This window comes from Lampris incognitus, chromosome 6, assembly GCF_029633865.1.
Source record: "Lampris incognitus isolate fLamInc1 chromosome 6, fLamInc1.hap2, whole genome shotgun sequence".
NCBI lineage: Eukaryota > Metazoa > Chordata > Actinopteri > Lampriformes > Lampridae > Lampris > Lampris incognitus.
Genome location: NC_079216.1, coordinates 39274369 through 39295161, shown reverse-complemented (window position 1 = coordinate 39295161; position 20793 = coordinate 39274369). Strand labels below are relative to the sequence as shown.

At 43.3% G+C, this 20793-nt stretch overlaps 1 protein-coding gene across 1 annotated transcript in view; it reads left to right on the top strand.

Moving 5' to 3' along the window:
- The window catches only part of dyrk4 (dual-specificity tyrosine-(Y)-phosphorylation regulated kinase 4), a 21827-nt gene extending 3904 nt beyond the window's left edge, over positions 1–17923 (top strand). The window contains 13 exon segments of the mRNA XM_056282015.1: positions 2605–2688; positions 5561–5713; positions 6417–6567; positions 8275–8438; positions 9270–9406; positions 11123–11263; positions 12970–13108; positions 14650–14731; positions 14907–15079; positions 15283–15343; positions 15975–16104; positions 16248–16424; positions 16860–17923. Of these exon segments, the coding sequence (XP_056137990.1) occupies positions 2605–2688; positions 5561–5713; positions 6417–6567; positions 8275–8438; positions 9270–9406; positions 11123–11263; positions 12970–13108; positions 14650–14731; positions 14907–15079; positions 15283–15343; positions 15975–16104; positions 16248–16424; positions 16860–17112 (1845 nt within the window). The 3' untranslated portion in view covers positions 17113–17923.
- Positions 17924–20793: the final 2870 nt, after the last annotated feature.

The window sequence follows — 20793 nt, the reverse complement described above, 5'->3', positions numbered from 1 at the left end:
CTCTCTCTCTCTCTCTCTCTCTCTCTCTCTCTCTCTCTCTGCACTCGGAATACAATCTGGAAAACCGCTGTGTGTGCTCATAAAGACTGACAACTTCTGGGAACATGCTGCCAGAAATAAACAACAAGGTGAGTGATTTTGTTGATCCAATCGTGATGACGTTATTTTGACGTGAGTTTCCCTCGGATGTCTCTCGTAATGGATGTGTAACTATCCCCGTTGGGGGGTGGATATATGCATTCATCTGATTTAGCCGCTCCATATGAAAACTGCACTCGTCTTTGCGGAATCAGAACAGGAATTGATGCAGAGTTGAAAATCAAACACATTAGGCTGAGGACCTAATGGAGTCCTCCTCAATAGTGTGCCCTTTCACCTCTATCAATTGCCAAGTTGTGATGAAAAAACATGATCCATTTCTATTTCAGTCGTTGTTTAACCTAGTTATTTCAGTGTTCGTTGTGCTGACAGGCTCTGTAAATAAGTGTATATGCCTTCTAGTATGTTTTTCACACCTTACATGGCCATCAATATAAATTTAACTTGTCTCTTTTAAGATCTTTGGTGAATGCCGTCTATTATGCGACCGCCTTAGCCGTAGCAGTTGGAAGTAACACGGGACCATTTCCACACTTATAAGTAATGTTCCATTACAGTCAACGCCACGAATGTAACCATAAAACCAGGTATTCAGGTTTCACGCCAACAACTGTCAGCCTCTGTGGGCGATGACAGCGAGTGGGCTTCATCATTCTGCACATCTGCAGCGATTCGGCTGTGGGTGAATGTGTCTCAGTCTGTTGTTGTTTACTCTCGCTTACTCGTTCACTGCTCTGACCCTTTGACCAACTGACTAAAAGACCTTAATGGGCCAAAGCTAAATCCCACACACCAGTTGGACTGATCCCATCTCCAATGTAGACCCCCTTAGTCCACTTTGCACGTGCGTGCACACACACATGCACACACTCACACACACATGCGAGCAAAAACACACATGCACACACACACACACACACACACACACACACACACAGCAATCACACATGACACACAGTTTGGGTCCTTTCTTTGTGTTTGTTTGGCTGTTGTTCGTTGACCGTTGTACTGTCACCAGGTTATTACGGCTCAGCATCTATCTGCTTGGCTTGCAGCAAGTCCTTAAAAGTGATGTTTAGCTGCCACCCTGACATATTCACACCACGTTCATGGTCAATATTCCCACAAACTATTCTTCAAAGGTTTGTTGGCTACTATTCTGTTGCACCTTTTAATCATTGCATGTACACTTAGGGTGGAAATGCTCTGCATTGTGTGGCGTTGAAATGAAAAATGTCTTCTGTGAATTCACAAGAAATTACAGCACGGCTCCACATCCTGCTCTGTTAACATGGCGAGGTTAAGTAAACGCCCCTCACGCTCACACGCCTGTTGCTCAGCTGTACTCGGTTGCCATGACAATCGCGTGATGCCAGTCTTGCAACTTTCCCACCTATGGCAAGCTTAAAGCCCAATTTATGCTCCAAATGTCGATATAAGAAAATGTGTCGTGTACACGACAGCCCTGGGAGACACAAAAAGTGTCTCTCATGATGTCAAAATTGTCGAGAGACATCTGTCCGCTAGCTAGCCGACATTTGGAGTATAAATTGGGCCTAAGGCTGCTAATTGAGAAGAGCATATAGCCAGCACCCATGGGCAACCTCTGACCCTCTGACTTAGAGGGTATTACCCCCCCCTCCCTGCCCTCCTGTGCAGGCTGACTGAGTTTAGCCTGTAACTCCCATCTGGACCTAAGCTTTATTCCGTCCATACGGTGTCTCTCACCGCAGTTGCCTTGCTCACCCACAGATTAATACGGCACGTGTCTGCTGAATGAATGGAGTCTTAAGAGGAGCACAAAAATGTGTATTGTTGTTTTAGGTGTGTGTGTGTGTGTGTGTGTGTGTGTGTGTGTGTGTGTGTGTGTGTGTGTGTGTGTGTGTGTGTGTGTGTGTGTGTGTGTGTGTGTGTGTGTGTGTGTTTTGCATGTTTGTTTGTTTTATAACAGCCCCTCAACTCTGTTACTCCCTTCAGGCAAGAAGCTTGAAGGCACATGTACACCAAATCACATGTGCTTGCACATGTGCACACACCTGCACACACCAGCCATATTGTGACCTACGAAAACTGAATACCAACGAAGCTGTTGTTGCTGTGATTTATTTTTTTTTGGAGCAGTTCTATTTTAGGATCATGGTGCATTAATATATATATAACCCTATACCCCTGCTCGCTGCTGCCCACGGGTCGTGCTTTCCTGAGACGGCTCACTGCTGTGCAGGGCAGGAGATTCCTGCCAAAAGGAGGGAAAAAAAACAATGTTGTTATGTCACAGCAGCCCTTCGATGTTTGCCGATGTTCTGTTTTAAGAAGATTGTAAAATATGGTGATTCATTATGATGACTAAAACTGATCATCAGATAACAAAGATTACCCCCCCCCCCGGGTGGGTGGCTATGTGTTAACAAATACACAAACTGTGGATGTGAGTGTGTCCACAATCTTATTTTTCAGTTAGTAACACTGATCACAAGGGTTTTTCTTCTCTCATGCCTTTTCCAGGCATCGCGACCAGAGGCCTTCCCTCACCCTCACAGACTTCAAACAGAAGGCAACCGTCTAGGAACCAATCGACCATTTTCACAGGTGAGCTCCTTCTCCTGTGTAGGAAAGTGCCTCTCCCCTAAATCATATTGTATAAGTGACTGACTGCGGAGCTGTCCCCCCAGATGATGTTACTGGACTTGACAGATCCCCATAAACAGGGCCTGCACAAAAACATGTTAAAAATAAAGACAAATGGGGCGTCCGGGTAGCGTAGCGGCCTAGCAACATGGCCTAGCAACATTCGAATCCCCATATTACCTCCGGCTTGGTCGGGCGTCCCTACAGAAACAATTGGCCGTGTCTGCGGGTGGGAAGAGGGATGTGGGTATGTGTCCTGGTCGCTGCACTAGCGCCTCCTCTGGTCGGTCTGGGTGCCTGTTCGGGGAGAGTTGGAACTGGCGGAAATAGCATGATCCTCCCATGCGCTACATCCCCCTGGTGAAACTCCTCACTGTCAGGTGAAAAGAAGCGGCTGGCGACTCCACATGTATCAGAGGAGACATGTGGTAGTCTGCAGCCCTCCCCGGATCGGCAGAGGGGAGCAGCGACCGGGACGGCTCGGAAGAGTGGGGTAATTGGCAAAATACAATTGGGGAGAAAAAGGGGGAAAATCCCCCAAAAAAAAAAATAAGGACAAGTATTTGCTTCATTCATCTTAGCCACTCCTAAAAAGGTGGACACAGCCCTCACAAGAATGTTGAGTGTTTTGGGTCTTTTGTTTCACTCAGTAAAAATCTGATAAATCGATACTTATTTCTACATGCATTTACGTGCTCTGCCCTAAATCTTGTCTGTGAATGTTCCCATTCATCCAGGTCATGGTTATCCAAAGGAGTTGAATCAAGTGCAACTGGACTTGGTATATATCCGTGAAGATATATAAGATCTTCACAGATATATACCAAGTCCAGTTGCACTTGATTCAACTCCTTTGGATGCCCTAAATCTTCCAGCGATGATTCAATTGTTGTCTAACAATCTTTAGGGGCGACATTGTCCCCCTCCCCTTTGGAGCAGACAATATCTAGAAGATGAGCTTCCTTAAATGAACTCAGTTGTGTTGTTAGCAATCCAGTTAGTAGATTTTCACAATTACTGTACAGTCTTCTCCTCCAGAGCTCAGAGAACATCAGTCTCAATTTAAATCTCTTACTGCAGATTTAGATTGTGGAACGTAGCGCAGCGAGTTACAGATTAGCGCAAACACACAATGAAGGCCACATGGGCATCTAACACGGCATGCACTCCATTTGTGCACAGGCACAATGCTTGTGTTTACTTCCTTTGCCCATTGTGGCAGGTGCTTGAGACTATATTTAGACCTATCGCTATGCGTCACAACCGTGCTGGCACATCCTGCAGCAGCTCTTACACGTGAGGTAAAATATCACAGCTATCTATAGACTTGTTACCTTTCCTTCCCCCTGAACTGCTGCTATACTGAATGCACAATTCATGAGAGAATTTATTATGTACATATTATACCTCATTAGGGCAGGGATGATCCCCTGCATGCGGAATAGGGTCATCATAATCATAACCATGAATTCATTTAACTTGAAAATTGCAGCATTGAAACCTTGGGCTCTGTTCAGATCAAAATGACTTATTACCCATAAATATTGTTACTATTCTTAATAATTGAGATAAAAATAAGGTATATTAGGTAATTTTAGATAAATGTTACAACTTTATTGCTGTAAAATTCCAAAAGGAGCCTGGGTCAATGTGATTGGCGAACAGTGCATTCATTGTTAAATAATGAACAGAACATGGAGGTTGAAATATCTTAAAGATCATCACAGCTGATCCAGAATTGTCCTCTTGACACAAACACTGCCCTTCAAGGTTTGTCACTGTGACCAGTGAACTTGGCTAAGGAGAGAGGTCTAATTTTGCCCATCATTAACAAGGCCGGACCTTGCGAGGCAGTGACACATGTAATCATGGTGGCGGAGCAAGCAGAATGGCAGCCAGAGAAAAGCTGGCTGCTGCTGTTCACCTCCCCCGCAGAAGCAGCAGCGACAGACTCTGTCAGGTCACAGCCACAACTCTTTTGTCCCCATTTCACTCTCACCCTGATCAGTAATTCCAGCCTTAAACCCTCCTGGGGGTCCTGGTCACCTGAGCTTTCGGATTCCTAGCTGGATGTGCAAGGGTTACAGCTAGCTAGTTGAAAGCAGGGGAAATCATACAGCAGGGATGATGTGGTGCAGTGCAGCCTGATGGAAATAAACACGTTGCACAAAATGAAAACCATCTGTTTGTGGCTCGAATGTAGAAAAAAAACCTAATTAGGGCCCATTTCTCACCCTCTTCTTTTGTTCTCTGTAATACAATGCACGCCATTCCGTGCTGGCTATCTTTTGCATGTCAGTTGTTTTGTGGAAGATCCTGCCGACTGGCTTTGACCATTATCAGACTGAACCTGTTTCCAGTTGACACTTTATCCACACTGCCATCAATATCAAGGCTTTGGGAGTTTGACCAAGCTGTTCAGATATGGTCTCGTTTCCTACGATATCTGATTGCGACTTCTCTTTCTCTTTTTCTCTCTCTCTTTCTCTCTCTCTCTCTCTCTCTCTCTCTCTCTCTCTCTCTCTCTCTCTCTCTCTCTCTCTCTCTCTCTCTCTCTTGCTCTCTCTCTCTCTCTCTCTCTCTCTCTCTCTCTCTCTCTCGCTCTCTCTCTCTCTCTCTCTCTCTCTCTCTCTCTCTCTCTCTCTCTCTCTCTCTCTCTCTCTCTCTCTCTCCGTGTTTTTATTGTCTTGTTTCGTCATTTTCATTCTAGTTGAGTCTATATATATATATATGTCGTGTGTGTGTGTGTGTGTGTGTGTGTGTGTGTGTGTGTGTGTGTGTGTGTGTGTGTGCATTTATCAATGCAATGTGCAATGTTTTCTTTGGTTTGCAGAAGTTTGGTTCTACTGTAGGGACATTGCCTCAGCTCGAGCCTCCGGTGGTCCAGGTGGTGGTCAGCAATGCCAAACACCAGCATCACCAGTCAGACACCATCCTGCCCCAACTTGCCAACAAGGGGGTCCAAAACAACTGCCAAACACACTCAGTGAGGCTGCCATACAATTTCGCCTGTAACACTAATGGCCTGTATTATAACATAATTTTACAAGACACCCAATTTTGCAACAAATGAACAGAGCATCGTATATTTCAAACCAACATTATTTAAAGGAAAAATAACTGTTTCCATCTCATGTCTAATGACTTACTAGTTAGTCTTCCCAGTTACTTAAAGCTGTTTAATTCCTTTAGCTGTATAACACTTATGTCAGTTAGAGTTGGGATAGACAGTCTAGATCGATGTATCTTCCCGAAGTTTTCTAATTTAGTGTCATTATCTTGATACCAGTGGAGTAATCTGTGTTTGCCTATTTTGTTTCTTGACATACACACACTAGCAATTCTGTTGGAACAAGTGGAACAGCAATGGAAACAAATAGAACACAATTGAAAGGTTGTTTTTTTTTCCTTAGCAGTCTTGTAAAAGAATTAAAAGATTGAAGGACTGCGAACGTGACTGATTGACTTGTTAAGTTTTAGTTGTGCATCTTGCACAGCTCACTCCTCTTAGTTGGAGAAGGGGCAGCATCATGACCTCCAAAGCCCAACTGGCTAAACCCCATTAAAATCTCACTGAAAGCAAAGAGGCTGCACAATTAAGCGTTGCATACTAACAGCAGCAATTCCAGAGGCTGCAAAGGCACAGCTGCTGAAATCCAAGTTTTGTTTTTTGCTTCTGCCATGAGCAGGATGAAAGGCCGAAGCCCATCCAGCAGTTTACCAAGCGGTTCGGAACAGCGATGGAGAACCTGTCAGACTCCCGCAGCACAAAGAGTCTTGGCAACAAGCTGGAGAGGGAGAAAACGATTGATGGACCGAGGATGCCCATGTCTCCCTTAGGTACAGTGGCACCTTTTTACAGAGCACATAAGGTGCTTTCAGACCAAACAGTTCTGGGGACTTTAGAGGAACTACCCGCCGGGGAGGTTCCCCAAGAACTACAATCCTTCAAGGTCTTTTTTCTGCTTGCCCACCCCCCTTTTTCTCCCCAATTGTATCTGGCCAATTACCAGATACCAGATTCTGTGCGCAATGAAGCAATAACAAAAAGATGGAGGACACTATGATTGGAGCTGTATGTTTATTGTGTGTCGCTGGTTTCATGATAATAACGGAGTTGGAAAGGAGACATGCGAATTTAGACTATGCGGTTGCATATAGGCTCAGTAAAGCCTGGACTTCACTGTCGGTTTGTTTGTCCATGTTTTTTAGTATTTTAAAGGCTGACGTAATGAGTTGTTGTTATTGTTGTTATTCTTCTTCTTCTTCTTCTTCTTCTTCTTCTTCCTCTGCTTCCTCTTCTTCCTCCTCCAACAGTCCTTAAAACTATGTAAAAGTTCCTCCGGTCCAAAAGCGCCTATTAACACTATATAGAGCAAAAAGGCAGAGCAACCCAGATAGCAGCCGGATGTGGACCACTTCAGGTAATGATGCGGCACTTATGGCCTTCTTCTGGCCCTGACAAAATGGATGTGAACCTGAAGTGGCCCACATGTATAATAGCAAATATGGCCCAAATATGCCAAATCAAATGTGGGCCTTTTTTGGCAAAGATGCGGTGCTCTTGGCAACATGTAATCTGGATGTGACCTGAAGTTGCCCGTATGGTAAATGGTGAATATGGCCCAAATATCACAAAACAAATATGGGCCACCTTTGGCAAATATGTGGCATATGCCGCATTGCTATGGCTTGGTTCTGGCCCAGATCTGGCAAACAGGAGCAGACCACCCAAATGCCATCATTCCAAACAGTATGTGGGCCGGATGAAAGAAAGATGAAAGTCGGGTGTGGGACGGTATCCGGGCCACAGCAAGTTTACTATCGGAGAGCAAAAGAATCTGACAACGGAGGACATGAAGCAAGAACAAAGCGTTGCAACAAATAAGCAAATATATGACAGTAACTCGATTGAGATGACAGAGCAATAGGGGTCGTAAGAGAAGCTGAAAGTGTAGGTTTTTAAATTTGATTCAAAAACACAATATGGAAGTTGTCCTTAGGGAAACTGGAATAAAGGGGACTACAGACTAGAATATAATAGAATAGAATAGTGGGTAGCACTGCGGCCTCACAGCAAGTGGGTTCTGGGTTTTATCATGGCCCTTCTGTTTGCAGTTTAAGTATGTGCATGGCTTTCCTTTCTATCCTCTGATTCCATCGCACAGTCCAGTAAACATGCACAAAAGATGATCTGCGGGCTCCAATTTGCCCACATGTATGAAATGTCCCCTTCAGGGTGTCTCCCTGCTTTCTACCCAAACCTTTGCTGCGATAGGCGCTGGAGAGAGAATGGCTAAATGAGAATGGATTTGCTGTTTTTCTGATGGCAATACATATGGAACTTTTTTGTACAGTTAATGGATTTTGAATTATTTGGGGATATTTTTTATGAGGCAATCATGGATTGTCCTAAAAGTTGTCATCATATCCATAGAATGGAGACAATGTCCCGTGTCAAATATTGACATAGCCATGTTCTAGGCGGAGGCATGATAATGCATATGGTAACTGACCAGCTCCCACTCCTCTCCCTCCCTGATGCAGAGGCACTGAAGAACTTCCAGGACAGGCTCACTGAGTTTGAGCAGGAGGAGATTATGGACTACGCAGAGACCTGGTTCCTGGGTCTGGGCTCCCAGAAGATAGAGGCCTCCCACAGCACACCGCAAAACTCTGGATTTGACGATGAACATGGAAGCTACATCAGGGTAAATTGCTTGAAGCATATTAGGGTTTCTGGTAGTTCAGATGTGACGACATGTCACCAAACAGTGGACAAATGCAAACACACACACACACACACACACACACACACACACACACACACACACACACACACACACACACACACACACACACACACACACACACACACACACACACACACACACAAAAGCCTTAAACAGGCTCAAAACTAATTATTCCTGACCTATGCCTTGTTTGTCTTCATTGCTGCCTTATAATCCAGCAATTGAGGGCATTTACCTTCCAGTCTGTTGAGCTGACTTCATTGAATAGACAATGAGCTGCATTGAGGTCATCAGTTCTGTGGTGACCTAGCTGTCTTGTAACAAAAAACAAAAAAAACATATATGCGCTGCTGACAATCCGATTGTATGTTAGCCAATCCACCATTCTGATAAGTGTAATGGACATGTAATTGCATAGACCCCTAACTTTCTGTTGAAAGTCACCTTACCATGGCAGGCTTGATAAGTCACAACAAAGTCACATTACTGTTAATGACTGGTACGTGTACAGAAGAGTAGTGCACTGATAGATAAGCTCTACAATCAATGCATTTATCGAACATGACAGTTTATTAAAGCAATATATATATATATATATATATATATATATATATATATAATGTTTATGGTTGCAGGGGATTAGGTTAAATAACTTGTCATAGAAACTATTCCGTAGTTTATGTCAGTAAATGACGTTTCATATCATGTTTCCTGTGAAGGTCATATGGTCAGTGCACCCATAGAAAACATTTGGTCTGCTTATGTCCATCTGTTCTTTCTCATCCCCAGGTCCTGCATGACCACGTTGCCTATAGGTATGAGGTACTGGAGGTCATCGGAAAAGGCTCCTTCGGTCAGGTTTTAAAATGTATGGACCACAAGAACAATGAGCTGGTAGCCATTAAGATGATACGCAATAAGAAAAGGTACGGAAAAAAAAGAAAGCAAAAAAACAACAAAAAAAAAACAAACAAAGCACATACTTAAGGAGTTTATCATCTTTTATCGAGATTGTTTTGCAAAAGAAAATACCATGGCAAACACTCGTATAGAGCAAATCCTGCTATAATGACAGAATACTTTGTAGGCTACTGAATGATTTTTCTGTCACGCTCAAAGACTTCACATTTTAACATCATTTGAGATCAATGTCCTTAAAGGGGAAGTTCACTTTTGGGGGGTTTCGGTGGTTAGGTGTCTTGCTCAAGGACACCTCGACATTTTTGCTAGGAGGAGCTGAGGATCGAACCAGGAACCCTCCAGTTACCAGAACCTGCTCTACCCCCACTCCCAAATAAAGGCTTGAAAGAGATTCTGCTCAATCGTACAAGCCAAGAATACACATATTAGCTATCCACGTTGTTTTGGAGTCCATAAAAGCACGTTTAGAAGTTGTTTCCCCCGCCCCCCTTATTTATGTATGTATTTATTTGTTTATCAAGGGTCATCCAGTTAGCGTAGCTGTCTATTCTGTTGCCTACCAACACGGGGCTCACCAGTTCGAATCCCTGTGTTACCTCGAGCTTGGTCAGGCGTCCCTACAGAAACAACTGGCCATGTCTGCGGTTGGGAAACCAGATGTGGGTATGTGTCCTGGTAGCTGCACTAGCGCCTCCTCTGGTCGGTCGGGGCGCCTGTTCAGGGGGGAGGGGGAACTTGGGGGAATAGCGTGATCCTCCCACGCGCTACATCCCCCTGGCAAAACTCCTCACTGTCAGGTGAGAGGAAGCGGCTGGCGACTCCACATGTATCAGAGGAGACGTGTGGTAGTCTGCAGCCGTCCCCAGATTGGCAGAGGGGGTGGACCAGCGACCAGGATGGCTCGGAAGAGTGGGGTAATTGGATAGGTAAAATTGGGGAGAAAAGGGGGGAGGGGATAAAAAAAAGAAGTTTGTTTTTTTAGAGGACGGGATCGCGACCCTGTTTGCTTCCATGTTAGTGCTGACTGCTCGTGCTGAGTGCATGTTCATAACTACTTTCAGATTATATGCATGGAAAAATGGGCTGGGGCAATGTGGTATGTACCTTAGACCCCAAAAAATAGCCAAAACCCTCAAAAAGTGAACTACCCCTTTAAATGTTTGCCCAATAAATTACCATCCACAACCTGAGGTTTTCCCACATGCCTGACCTCTGATCATTTTAAATTTTTGGGTGTCTGCTAGATTTCCCAGCCCCTGATTTAGAATGATAGGTATTGACTTACCTATCCTCCCTTACTGGGGATCAGAGTCACAGAGACAGCCCAAGTTCTGTTTGGTGGATGCAATGGTCATGCAGTCTTCAATAATGCAGAAAACAAAATGGGTGCAAACTGACATGGGCTCAGGCACACTGTAGATGTTTCCCCTCAGCCAAGGGTGCTGTTTAACATCTTAGACAACTTGGAAAGACAGAAAAGGATGTTTGGTTGACTCTAACAGCCAGGTTGAGTGATGAAATGTATCTGTCAATAAACGTTGTATCTAGATAAACTCATTCAACCTTCTTTGATTTTCTTACCTGGATTATTGAGCATGCATCAAGACATATGATGAAGGTGTAGCACCTTTTAAATGGGGAATGAAGGATTGAATGAAGTGACAGATCCTATATAGTGTTACCTTTAGTACGTAACATAACATCTTCTTCTGCAAACACAGGTTTCATCATCAGGCTCTCGTTGAGCTGAAGATCCTGGATGCAGTGAAGAGGAAGGACAAAGACAACCTCCACAACGTCATTCACATGAAGGAGTACTTCTACTTCCGCAATCACCTTTGCATCTCTTTTGAGCTTCTCGGGTGAGGGCATTAATATCATCAGACACTGAAAGTATTTCAAGTCTCGTAATTCGCATTTCTTACTCCACTGGCAGATATTATTGCTTGTTTCAAGAAAGTGTACTTGTTTCAGTAATGATAGGACTTTTTTCAAGACTCTCCCCAATTGTACCTGTCCAATTACCCCACTCTTCTGAACCATCCTGGTCACTGCTCCACCTCCTCTGCCAATCTGGGGAGGGCTACAGACTGCCACATGCCTCCTCCATACTTGTGGAATCTCCAGCCGCTTCTTTTCACCTGACAGTAAGGAGTTTCACCAGGGGAATGTAGCATATGGGAGGATCATGCTGTTCCCCCCAGTCCCCCCCCCCCCCGCGAACAGGCGCCCCAACTGACCAGAGGAGGCGCTAATGCAGCGACCAGGGCATACCCACATCCGGCTTCCCAGCCGCAGACACGGACAATTGTGTTTGTAGGGACGCCCGACCAAGACGGAGGTAACACGGGGATTCGAGCCGGTGATCCCCGTGTTGATAGACAACAGAATAGACCGCTATGCTACCCGGACACCCAAAAAGACAAATTATTTTAAATCAAGTTTCCTGTTTAAAGGTTTCTTTTCCTGTTTAGTGCAAATTCCTTTTAACAAGTCTTATAATCATGAAACAAGTACACTGTATTGAAGCAAGCAGTAATATCTGCTGGTGGAGTCCGAAAATTGTACCAGCACAATCTTGAAATAAGCATTATGAGAACAGTATAAAATACCCTGGTAAGCTTGTCTATGGCTGCACGTTTGTGCACGCACTCACACGATACACACTTCACATCATGACGAGACTCCTTTAGGGGAAATTGTGAGGACAAAATTTAGATATAATTTCTATTTCAAGCAAAGTTTTTTTTTCTTTCCCAGATGAGACACCTCTGCTCAGGTTCCCCAACTGGATTTAATCACTGGGCCCCCTTATCAAATGTAAACCTCAGTTATTGTTAGTCACCTCATCCACCGCTATACAACTCCATTCAGTCAAGAGTTAAGTAATTGCACATGTATCTTGAGCCATCCATGTTTTAGCTTGGATTGCCTTAACGCGTTTATATCTGTTTGAGGGAAGATAGTTTTATGTAGCACTCATGCTGAGTGACCTTTAGAGGACGTCTTGGCCTACCACCTTGTCTAGCGTTACTGTCACCGAATCCCTTAGTTAAGGCCTTGATTAGGGCCCTATCTCTTTCCCCTGCTTGCTTCATGGCGTGAAGGCTCTAGTTACACTGCCAAAAGAAGTTTATGCTTATTACAAGTGGTAAGAAATAGAATGAGGATACATTCTCATATTCTGTCTTGCCATGAAAAAGGTCTGTGTGTGGTCAGAAAGTAGTGCCAAGTTGTAACTTATGTGTCAATCCTTTATTAGTGCACTTAATAGTGTTCTGCTGTGCTACATTAATTATAATCTTGGACACATTTGGACATATTGCCTCAGGAGTAATGGAATACCATGTGTAATAGAGAGGGAATAAACACTTCAAAGAATGTCTAAAGGGGATGCTGACAAGTCACAGTGTATAATTTATCTTTCTCGCAAAAGCCTCTGTACAATGTGTTCATCTTGTATCTTTGACTTTTGCTTCGTTTGTTTCTTTTTGTTTTCAGGGCAGCAGCATTCTTCTGAACTAGTAAAAAAACAAATCTGACTTTTACTCTCTGTGTCTCTCAACAGGGTCAACCTATATGAGCTGATCAAGAAAAACAACTTCCAGGGTTTCAGTCTGGCCCTCATTCGCCGTTTCGCCCATGCTCTTCTCAGGTGCCTCCAGATGCTGAACAGAGAGAAGATCATTCACTGCGACCTCAAACCGGTACCGTCTTCCATAATATTTCCCTGATTTTCTTACCCGAATGTCATGAATACCACATACCCTTGTCTGGAAAATACCCATGTATTGAATTACTGTAGAGTCTTTGATTACGTCATGTCAAGTGTTGATTGTGCTGTAATTTGCAACCAAATGCCATGATTGTGAGACCAGCTAAAGTTTCCTGAGACCCATTTGACATCAGGTATCCCTGCTCCATAAAATGTTTGTAGATAGGTCACCTGAGTCTTCAGAAGACAACCTTAAAAGCTGGAGGGTGGATTTACAGCAGGTCTCAGAAGGGTAATGGTCTGAGGCAAGGCCATCGCAGAGGGGGTCCGAGGCCCTGTGCAAACTTAACATGTGAAGCCCTGCTCATTGACATGCATAATCATGAATCATGGTCACATGCACATAGCTATTCTAGTTCTGCTGCACATGAAATCTTGGTGCAATACATTTTTAACAAGAAGAATAATACAGTATCATCATGCACATAGTCTCAGCTATGACTTTTTGCAATTATAGTCTTTCACAGGAAAAACATGAGCTCAGCTGTCACTTATTATTTTGACATGTTGAAGTAGGACATCACTTTCATCCCAATATGCCAGACACATGCTTCAAATGTAAGAATTGTACAGGAAGACTCTTTCACTTCTTCTTGGAATGTGATGTGGTCAAAGTGATGGAAGGAGGTTCTTGACATGGTTAGCTAGATAAAAAAAACTGAAAATCCCCTGTTTGCCAAAGTTTTACATCCTGGGTATTTATCCAAGTGATTTTATTACTAAGAAGAGTGACCATGCACTAATAGACGCGTCTTTTACTCGCCTAGAGGGCAATAGCTATAGGATGGAAAAATTAGACCAAACCAAGAATGAATCCATATATTAAGGATCCATCATCATGTTGGTATGGGAAAACTAACACATACTACTAAAGGAAAGCTGGGAGTATTTGAAAATATCTGGGGGAGCTTCATGGAATTTTTTTAAACAAAATGTGGGTAATGATCAATAAATCCGAAGCCTGGGGGGCGGGGCAACTGGAAGAAGATTATGTGATCTTCAAGATTTCTGTACATTGTAATTATTGTAACACCTGTATATTCACCTGTTTTAATTACTATGTTTTTATTTACTTGCCTTTCCATTTGATGGTATACTGTAATTTGCCGCCAAGATTGGCCATTTTATTAATATCTATGTAATGTTTGTTATGTATAATCGATAGCTCCCAGTAAAAATACTGTTTAAAAGAAATAGTTGGCCAAATACATATTGATCAAAACAACAAAAAAAATACTCTCTCCCTCTTACTGAACATAAAATTTAAAATTTCTGGGTGCAAAAGTTAGCATAAAATCAAAATGTTCTTCCAACAGCGCGCATGTTAGACTCCAGATAATGTTCTCTGGGACAACTGCAGAGATGTTATTCTCCCTGGCAGACAATTGGGGTTTTGCACAAGATACAAAAGCATAATCGATGGATTTACAATGAAATTGTATGAAGTGAAATTATTTTGTCCTCTATGTGCAGGAAAACATACTTTTGTCTCAGAGAGGCCAAGGGAACATCAAGGTGGTTGACTTTGGATCTAGCTGCTATGAACAACAGAGGGGTTGGTGTTTTGGCTCAGTTTAACTAAAATGCATAATGATAAATATTCTAAAAACATCATTTCTAATATTTCTAAAAACGTTCTTCCATCCTTCCTCCTCAATTCTCTCTCACTCTCTTGCTTTCTCTCTCTCTCTCTCCCTCTCTCTCCATCCCTCTTCTAACCCCATATGTAGTGTACACCTACATTCAGAGCCGTTTCTATCGCTCCCCTGAGGTCATCCTGGGTCACCCTTACAGTATGGCCATTGACATGTGGAGTCTGGGCTGCATCTTGGCCGAGCTCTACACAGGCTACCCCCTCTTCCCTGGAGAGAGCGAGGTGGAGCAGATAGCATGCGTCATGGAGGTACGAGGTCCAAAACCAAAAGCCTCTTCTTTTCACAGATTGCTGCAACTGTTTTGTCAAGTTCCCAAAGCGCTTTTAACAGATACAAATGCTAACATAGCGCTAGTTACATAGCTAACAGCAATTAATAGTTAGCTAACATAGTGCTAACATAACATGTTAACTCTTTCTAAGGTATAACTTCGAGGTTTTCCAACTTACAGGTTCTTGGGATTCCTCCAGATGATTTTGTACAGACGGCGTCTCGGAAAAGGTTGTTCTTCGGTAAGAAAGTCTTTTTGAAAAGATTTGTATTTATTTTTGTGTTCTTTCTAAGAATATTTTTGTATTACAGAGTGTATTAAAAAATAGGGATGCACTAATTCCACTTTTTCACTATTGATACTGATTCTGAGTACAAATCTTTAAGCATTCACCTTTAAGCATACAGAGTACCAATCCATTATTTTTACTGAACAGACTTAGACCATTTTCCACCATAAAAGAAATGCAGGCTTCCATCCATCCATCCATTATCCAAACCGCTTATCCTGCTCTCAGGGTCCCGGGGTTGCTGGAGCCTATCCCAGCAGGCTTCCATGTGCTAAAAATGCAGTAAATCAAGCTATTCGGCTTTTATTTCTTGCATGTTATTTATGGCTTTTGGTAATGGATTTTAGCCTGGGGTAAAATCTCCCGATACCGATACACCATGTTAGCCTGGTATCATCCTGATATCAGATATCAGTATAGGGCTCAGTGCATCCCTATCAAAAGTGAAATATAAGGTACAATATAGGCTTTGCAGAATCATCAAATCAATAATACTGAGCCAGCGCTTTTGAGAAAGCCTGGAAAGACTGTGCATAATGAGTCAAAATTACATCTCGGTGCTGTATTTGATGACTGTATACAGACTCCAAAGGAAACCCAAGGAACATCACTAATAGCAAGGGCAAGAAGCGGAAACCCAACTCCAAGGAGCTGTCGACTGTATTGAAAACTAATGATGCTTTGTTTTTAGACTTCATCAAACGCTGCCTGAGGTATAATCACTTTATGATTATCTTGACTTACTAGATTAATCATTCAGGACTGGAAAAACAGTCTCGTAATTTGGTTATATTTTCATTTAGAGGAGATTGGAAAATGAACATATGACACATGCAGTATATCTCTGCATTTCTAGTTGGGATCCAACTAAGCGTATGACTCCAGATGAAGGCTTGCAGCATGAGTGGATTCTGGAGGGCAATTTCAACAAAGTGCGTCCCAAAACGAGACCATCACTTAGCAAGGCCTCAGAGAGCATAAGCAGCACTGAAAACACCTTCGATCACAGTTACCGCAAACCACCAACAAGCAGGCTTGGTAAGACGAAGCTCATCAATATTAATTTCTGTCCTTGCCATTGCAGTCAACATTAGGCTTATGAAATTGACTTTACATTACCTCCTTTATAACTGTCTTTCTCAAAAAGTCATAATCTGTCTTGTCTGTAGATTGAGTTACAATAAACTCGTCATAATTCAAGAAACTTTTTGCAGGGCTTCTTTGTAAAAAGGAGAAAAACATGACTTTAGCGCACAATACATAGGTGAAGACTTGCATTTAATGTAAAGACTCCATATCCTGCAGGCCTTCATTGAATTTGATGCTCATTTGAGTCTCTTTGATCATGAGTTATTTTTCTGTTTACAAAAAAAAAAATCTCAAAATCAGTTTAACCCAAATGGGACATGCTTATTCAGACTAAGGTGAAATTTACGCATGCTTTTTGTTTCCCTGCGGCTGCAGAGAGGGGCAGTTCTGAGAGTAACACCAACGACAAACTAAAGAGGGACAGTTCTGCAGGTCGCATAAAGATGGCACCTGCCGAGCGCCTGCGGCCTATTGGGGCCTCAGCAGAAGAGGAGGTGTGTGAAAGTGGGACTCGGGTCGCCGTAGACACCAAGCAACAGGGCAGAGGAGGAGAAAGGCCCGTTCACATCATCATTAAGTCTCAACAGGAAGGTGGGATGGACAAAGAAGACAGCCAGGAAGCTTCTCCGTAAAGAAGCGTGTGCGTCCCGTGCTCTATTGTGAGGGTTTTGGGGAGGGGCTATCTGTATAACTAGCAAATAGGGACATCTCAAGGTCAAGCTAATCTTTATTGTCCCCAAGGGGCAATTTGTTGCACAGCCATCAGTGAATACAATCATCATCAACGATCAACACACACCAATCAACAAACAAACAATTCACACAATTTAATGTTGTTCTACTGGTGTTGGTTCGGCAAGAATTCATTTTTTCCGATGTTCGCCATTTGCATGATAGTGTGGTCAGTCATCCTATTGCACTTCATGTCATAAAGGTGTCAAGCTGTGGCTGTGGTCACAAATCAGAAAAGCTACTGTACATTTTGCGTTCTTCTAAAACTTGTTGGGTTTTTAAAAAAACACCAAGCCATCTGCCACAGAAAAGTCGACACGTCAAGCCCCAGTTCAGATGATAAAAACAGGAACCATGTCAGTTCAAATCCCCGTGTTACCTCCGGCTTGGTCGGGCGTCCCTACGGACACAATTGGGCGTGTCTATGAGTGGGAAGCCGGAGGTGGGTATGTGTCCTGGTCGCCGCACTAGCGCCTCCTCTGGTTGGTCGGGGTGCCTGTTCAGGGGGAGGGGGAACTGGGGGGAATAGCGTGATCCTCCCACGTGCTACATCGCCCTGGCGAAACTCCTCACTGTCAGGTGAAAAGGAGCGGCTGGAGACTCCGCATGTATGGAGGAGGCATGTGGCAGTCTGTAGCCCTCCCCAGATTGGCAAAGGAGGTGGAGCAGTGACCAGGATGGCTTGGAAGAGTGGGGTAATTGGCCAATACAATTGGGGAGAAAACGGGGGGGGGGACAGGAACCACACTGCAGCATGACTTAAACAGTCTTTTGCTGTTCAAGTTATATCACTTTGTGAATACAGTCTCTGAACATTTACTTCTTTGATAGAAAGCCTCGATTTTACACAAAACTTTTACTTTTCTTTATGTACACTTTTTTCATACTAAAACCAAAGTAGCTTGCCTACTATACAAGAGCATGATAACAAAAGTTAAGTACCATATATTTGTTTCTTCTGTCTTTTTTTCTTCATGTTTAGATGTTATTTCAACTTCACAGAGTAATAACTGGTTTGAAGGATCGTGTGCAATAAAGGCTGAGCCAAAAACACTTTTTTACAATGTCAGGAAATGTGCCCTGACACGTAGATCTTTTCTTGTAGAGTGTAGTTGAATTTATTTATTATTGAACATATATGATCACAAAGTTCCATGTTTATTTGACAATTAATGTACTTCTCTCATAGAAAATTATGATATATTTGTATCAGCGTATTTTTAATGCAAATATTTTTTGCTGCAGTTTCCATGTATGTACTGTGATGCAGAACATATTGTGAGATATATTTCAGATATTTGTTAAGGTTTAGACAAGGTTTTACTTGTTGTGCTGTTACTATATGGAACGTATTTTGTATGTCTGTGCTGTTCATATTTTTTACGACTACACACAAGAGACGATCCTTTTGCTGATAGTTTGTGCCTTGCAGTATTAGAATCCTCGCACTTTACTATTGTGAGCATGCACTTGGAAATAGAAACCGTTGGATTCTCACCCTGCTCAAGGAATGAGATTGTGCAATACATAGAACCACCCTTCCAGGTTCCCATTTGCTTGCAAAGAATGGTTAAAAAAAAGGTTCTTCTTATTATTGCAGTACATACTGTTCTTCAATTATTCACCTCTACACTTCATTCATATTCTTCATTTCATTTGTCTGAAAGGAGACGCTAAAACTCATGCAAACATTCAAACAAATTCCCATGAAGAATTAGCAATGTTGCACTCACCAATGTACTCGTGAACTAACTGAGGCACAGAATCAGAGATCCTGATCTGGTTGGATTGTAGAGGAAATAAGAGAAGTCAAGAATTTGTTTAATGTCTTTTACGATTAAATAAACTGTTTCAACAAGCTTGCAATGCGACTTTATTATATAGTGGATTAAAACATTGGATGGATATACTTTATTAATCCCTCTAGGGGAAATTCAGCTCTGCATTTAACCCACCCTAGCTGTGTAGCTAGGAGCAGTGGGCAGCCGCCATGCAGCACCTGGGGACCAACTCCAGTTCATCTTGCCATGCCTTGGTCAGGGGCACAGACAGGAGTATTAACCCTAACATGCATGTCTTTTTGATGGTGGGGGAAACTGGAGCAACCCAGAGAAAACCCACCACAGACACAGGGAGAACATGAAAACTCCACACAGAGGATGACAACACTGGGGTTTGAACCCAGGACCTTCTTGCTGTGAGGCGATAGCGCTAACCACTGGGCCATGGTGCCACCCATTTGGGCTTTTCTTTTGTCACGCATTGATTATGACCAGCATGCAGAGGGTTCTCACATGACCTGGAAAACCTGAAAATTTATGGACTAGTTTTCAGGTCATGGAACACACCTGGAAAATGAAAAAAACAATCAAATGTCCTGAAAATGTCATTGAGGTCATGGAAAATTGTTAGAAAGATTGTATTGTTATCCAATGAGATTGCATATTTTTAAGCAATATTTTACGCTGCTGAGATTGCACATCAGACCTTGACGTTTGGGAGGGTGGTATGTTTGGTTACCAGCTAAAAGTTACACAGTCCTGTTAGAAACTGCTGTTTAAAACGCCCCTCAGGTAGGTGTTCTCCAGACTGTGGAGTCAAATCTCATAACGATACGCCTGCATGAATATTGATGCTCGGTGAGAAAAATGAAATTACAAATAGTGATATATCAGTAAAACCCAGTAACCAAATGATGACTGTTTGAGGAATATTGTGTGTGTGTGTGTGTGTGTGTGTTTGTGTTGAACATAAAAAAATGCCACATAGACCCTAAGAACTGGGAGGACACAGCAACCAACAGGGCGACCTGGAGAAAAATTGTCCAGGAAGGAGCTGCACTATATAATAATGATCTTCGCCGTGCTGCAGAAGACAAGCGCAGACTCAGAAAGGAGGGAGTTTCCACCAAAAAGGCCCAAACCAATCCCACAACTACCACCATCCACCCCTGCCCACACTGCACCAAAATATGCGGCTCCAGGATCAGCCTCTTCGCCCACCTGAAGACCCACAATGACCAAGAAGGAGGACAATCATACTTGGCCCCAAGTGACCACCGATGATGATGATGATGGTGTGTGTGTGTGTGTGTGTGTGTGTGTGTGTGTGTGTGTGTGTGTGTGTGTGTGTGTGTGTGTGTGTGTGTGTGTGTGTGTGGTTTCATATGCAAATATTTAATGGCCATGGTAATTTGCATATGAAACCGATCATTGGTTCAGCCAGACACCTTCGACACACCTCCCCCGCACTCCACACAATGACACAAACGCATATGCTGACAAGAACACTGCACAGTCGACGCTAAGCGAGGCCGCCGCCAGACCACCTTGGTGTTTCCTCCTGAGCAGGGCTGTGGGCTAGCAGTTAGCTTAGCCTGCCCCGCTTCCGCGTCCTGCCAGACCGCCATCGGTGCCTCCTCCTCGGGCCCACAGGATGCAGCAGACCAAGCTCTCTCAGCCTGCTCTCCCAGCCAAGTGAAACCGACGATCAAAATGAAAACATCACACAATGACACAAATTTAGATGTAGACGTGGTCAAAGACACTGCATAATCAGTACTGGGAGAGTCCGCGCCGCCA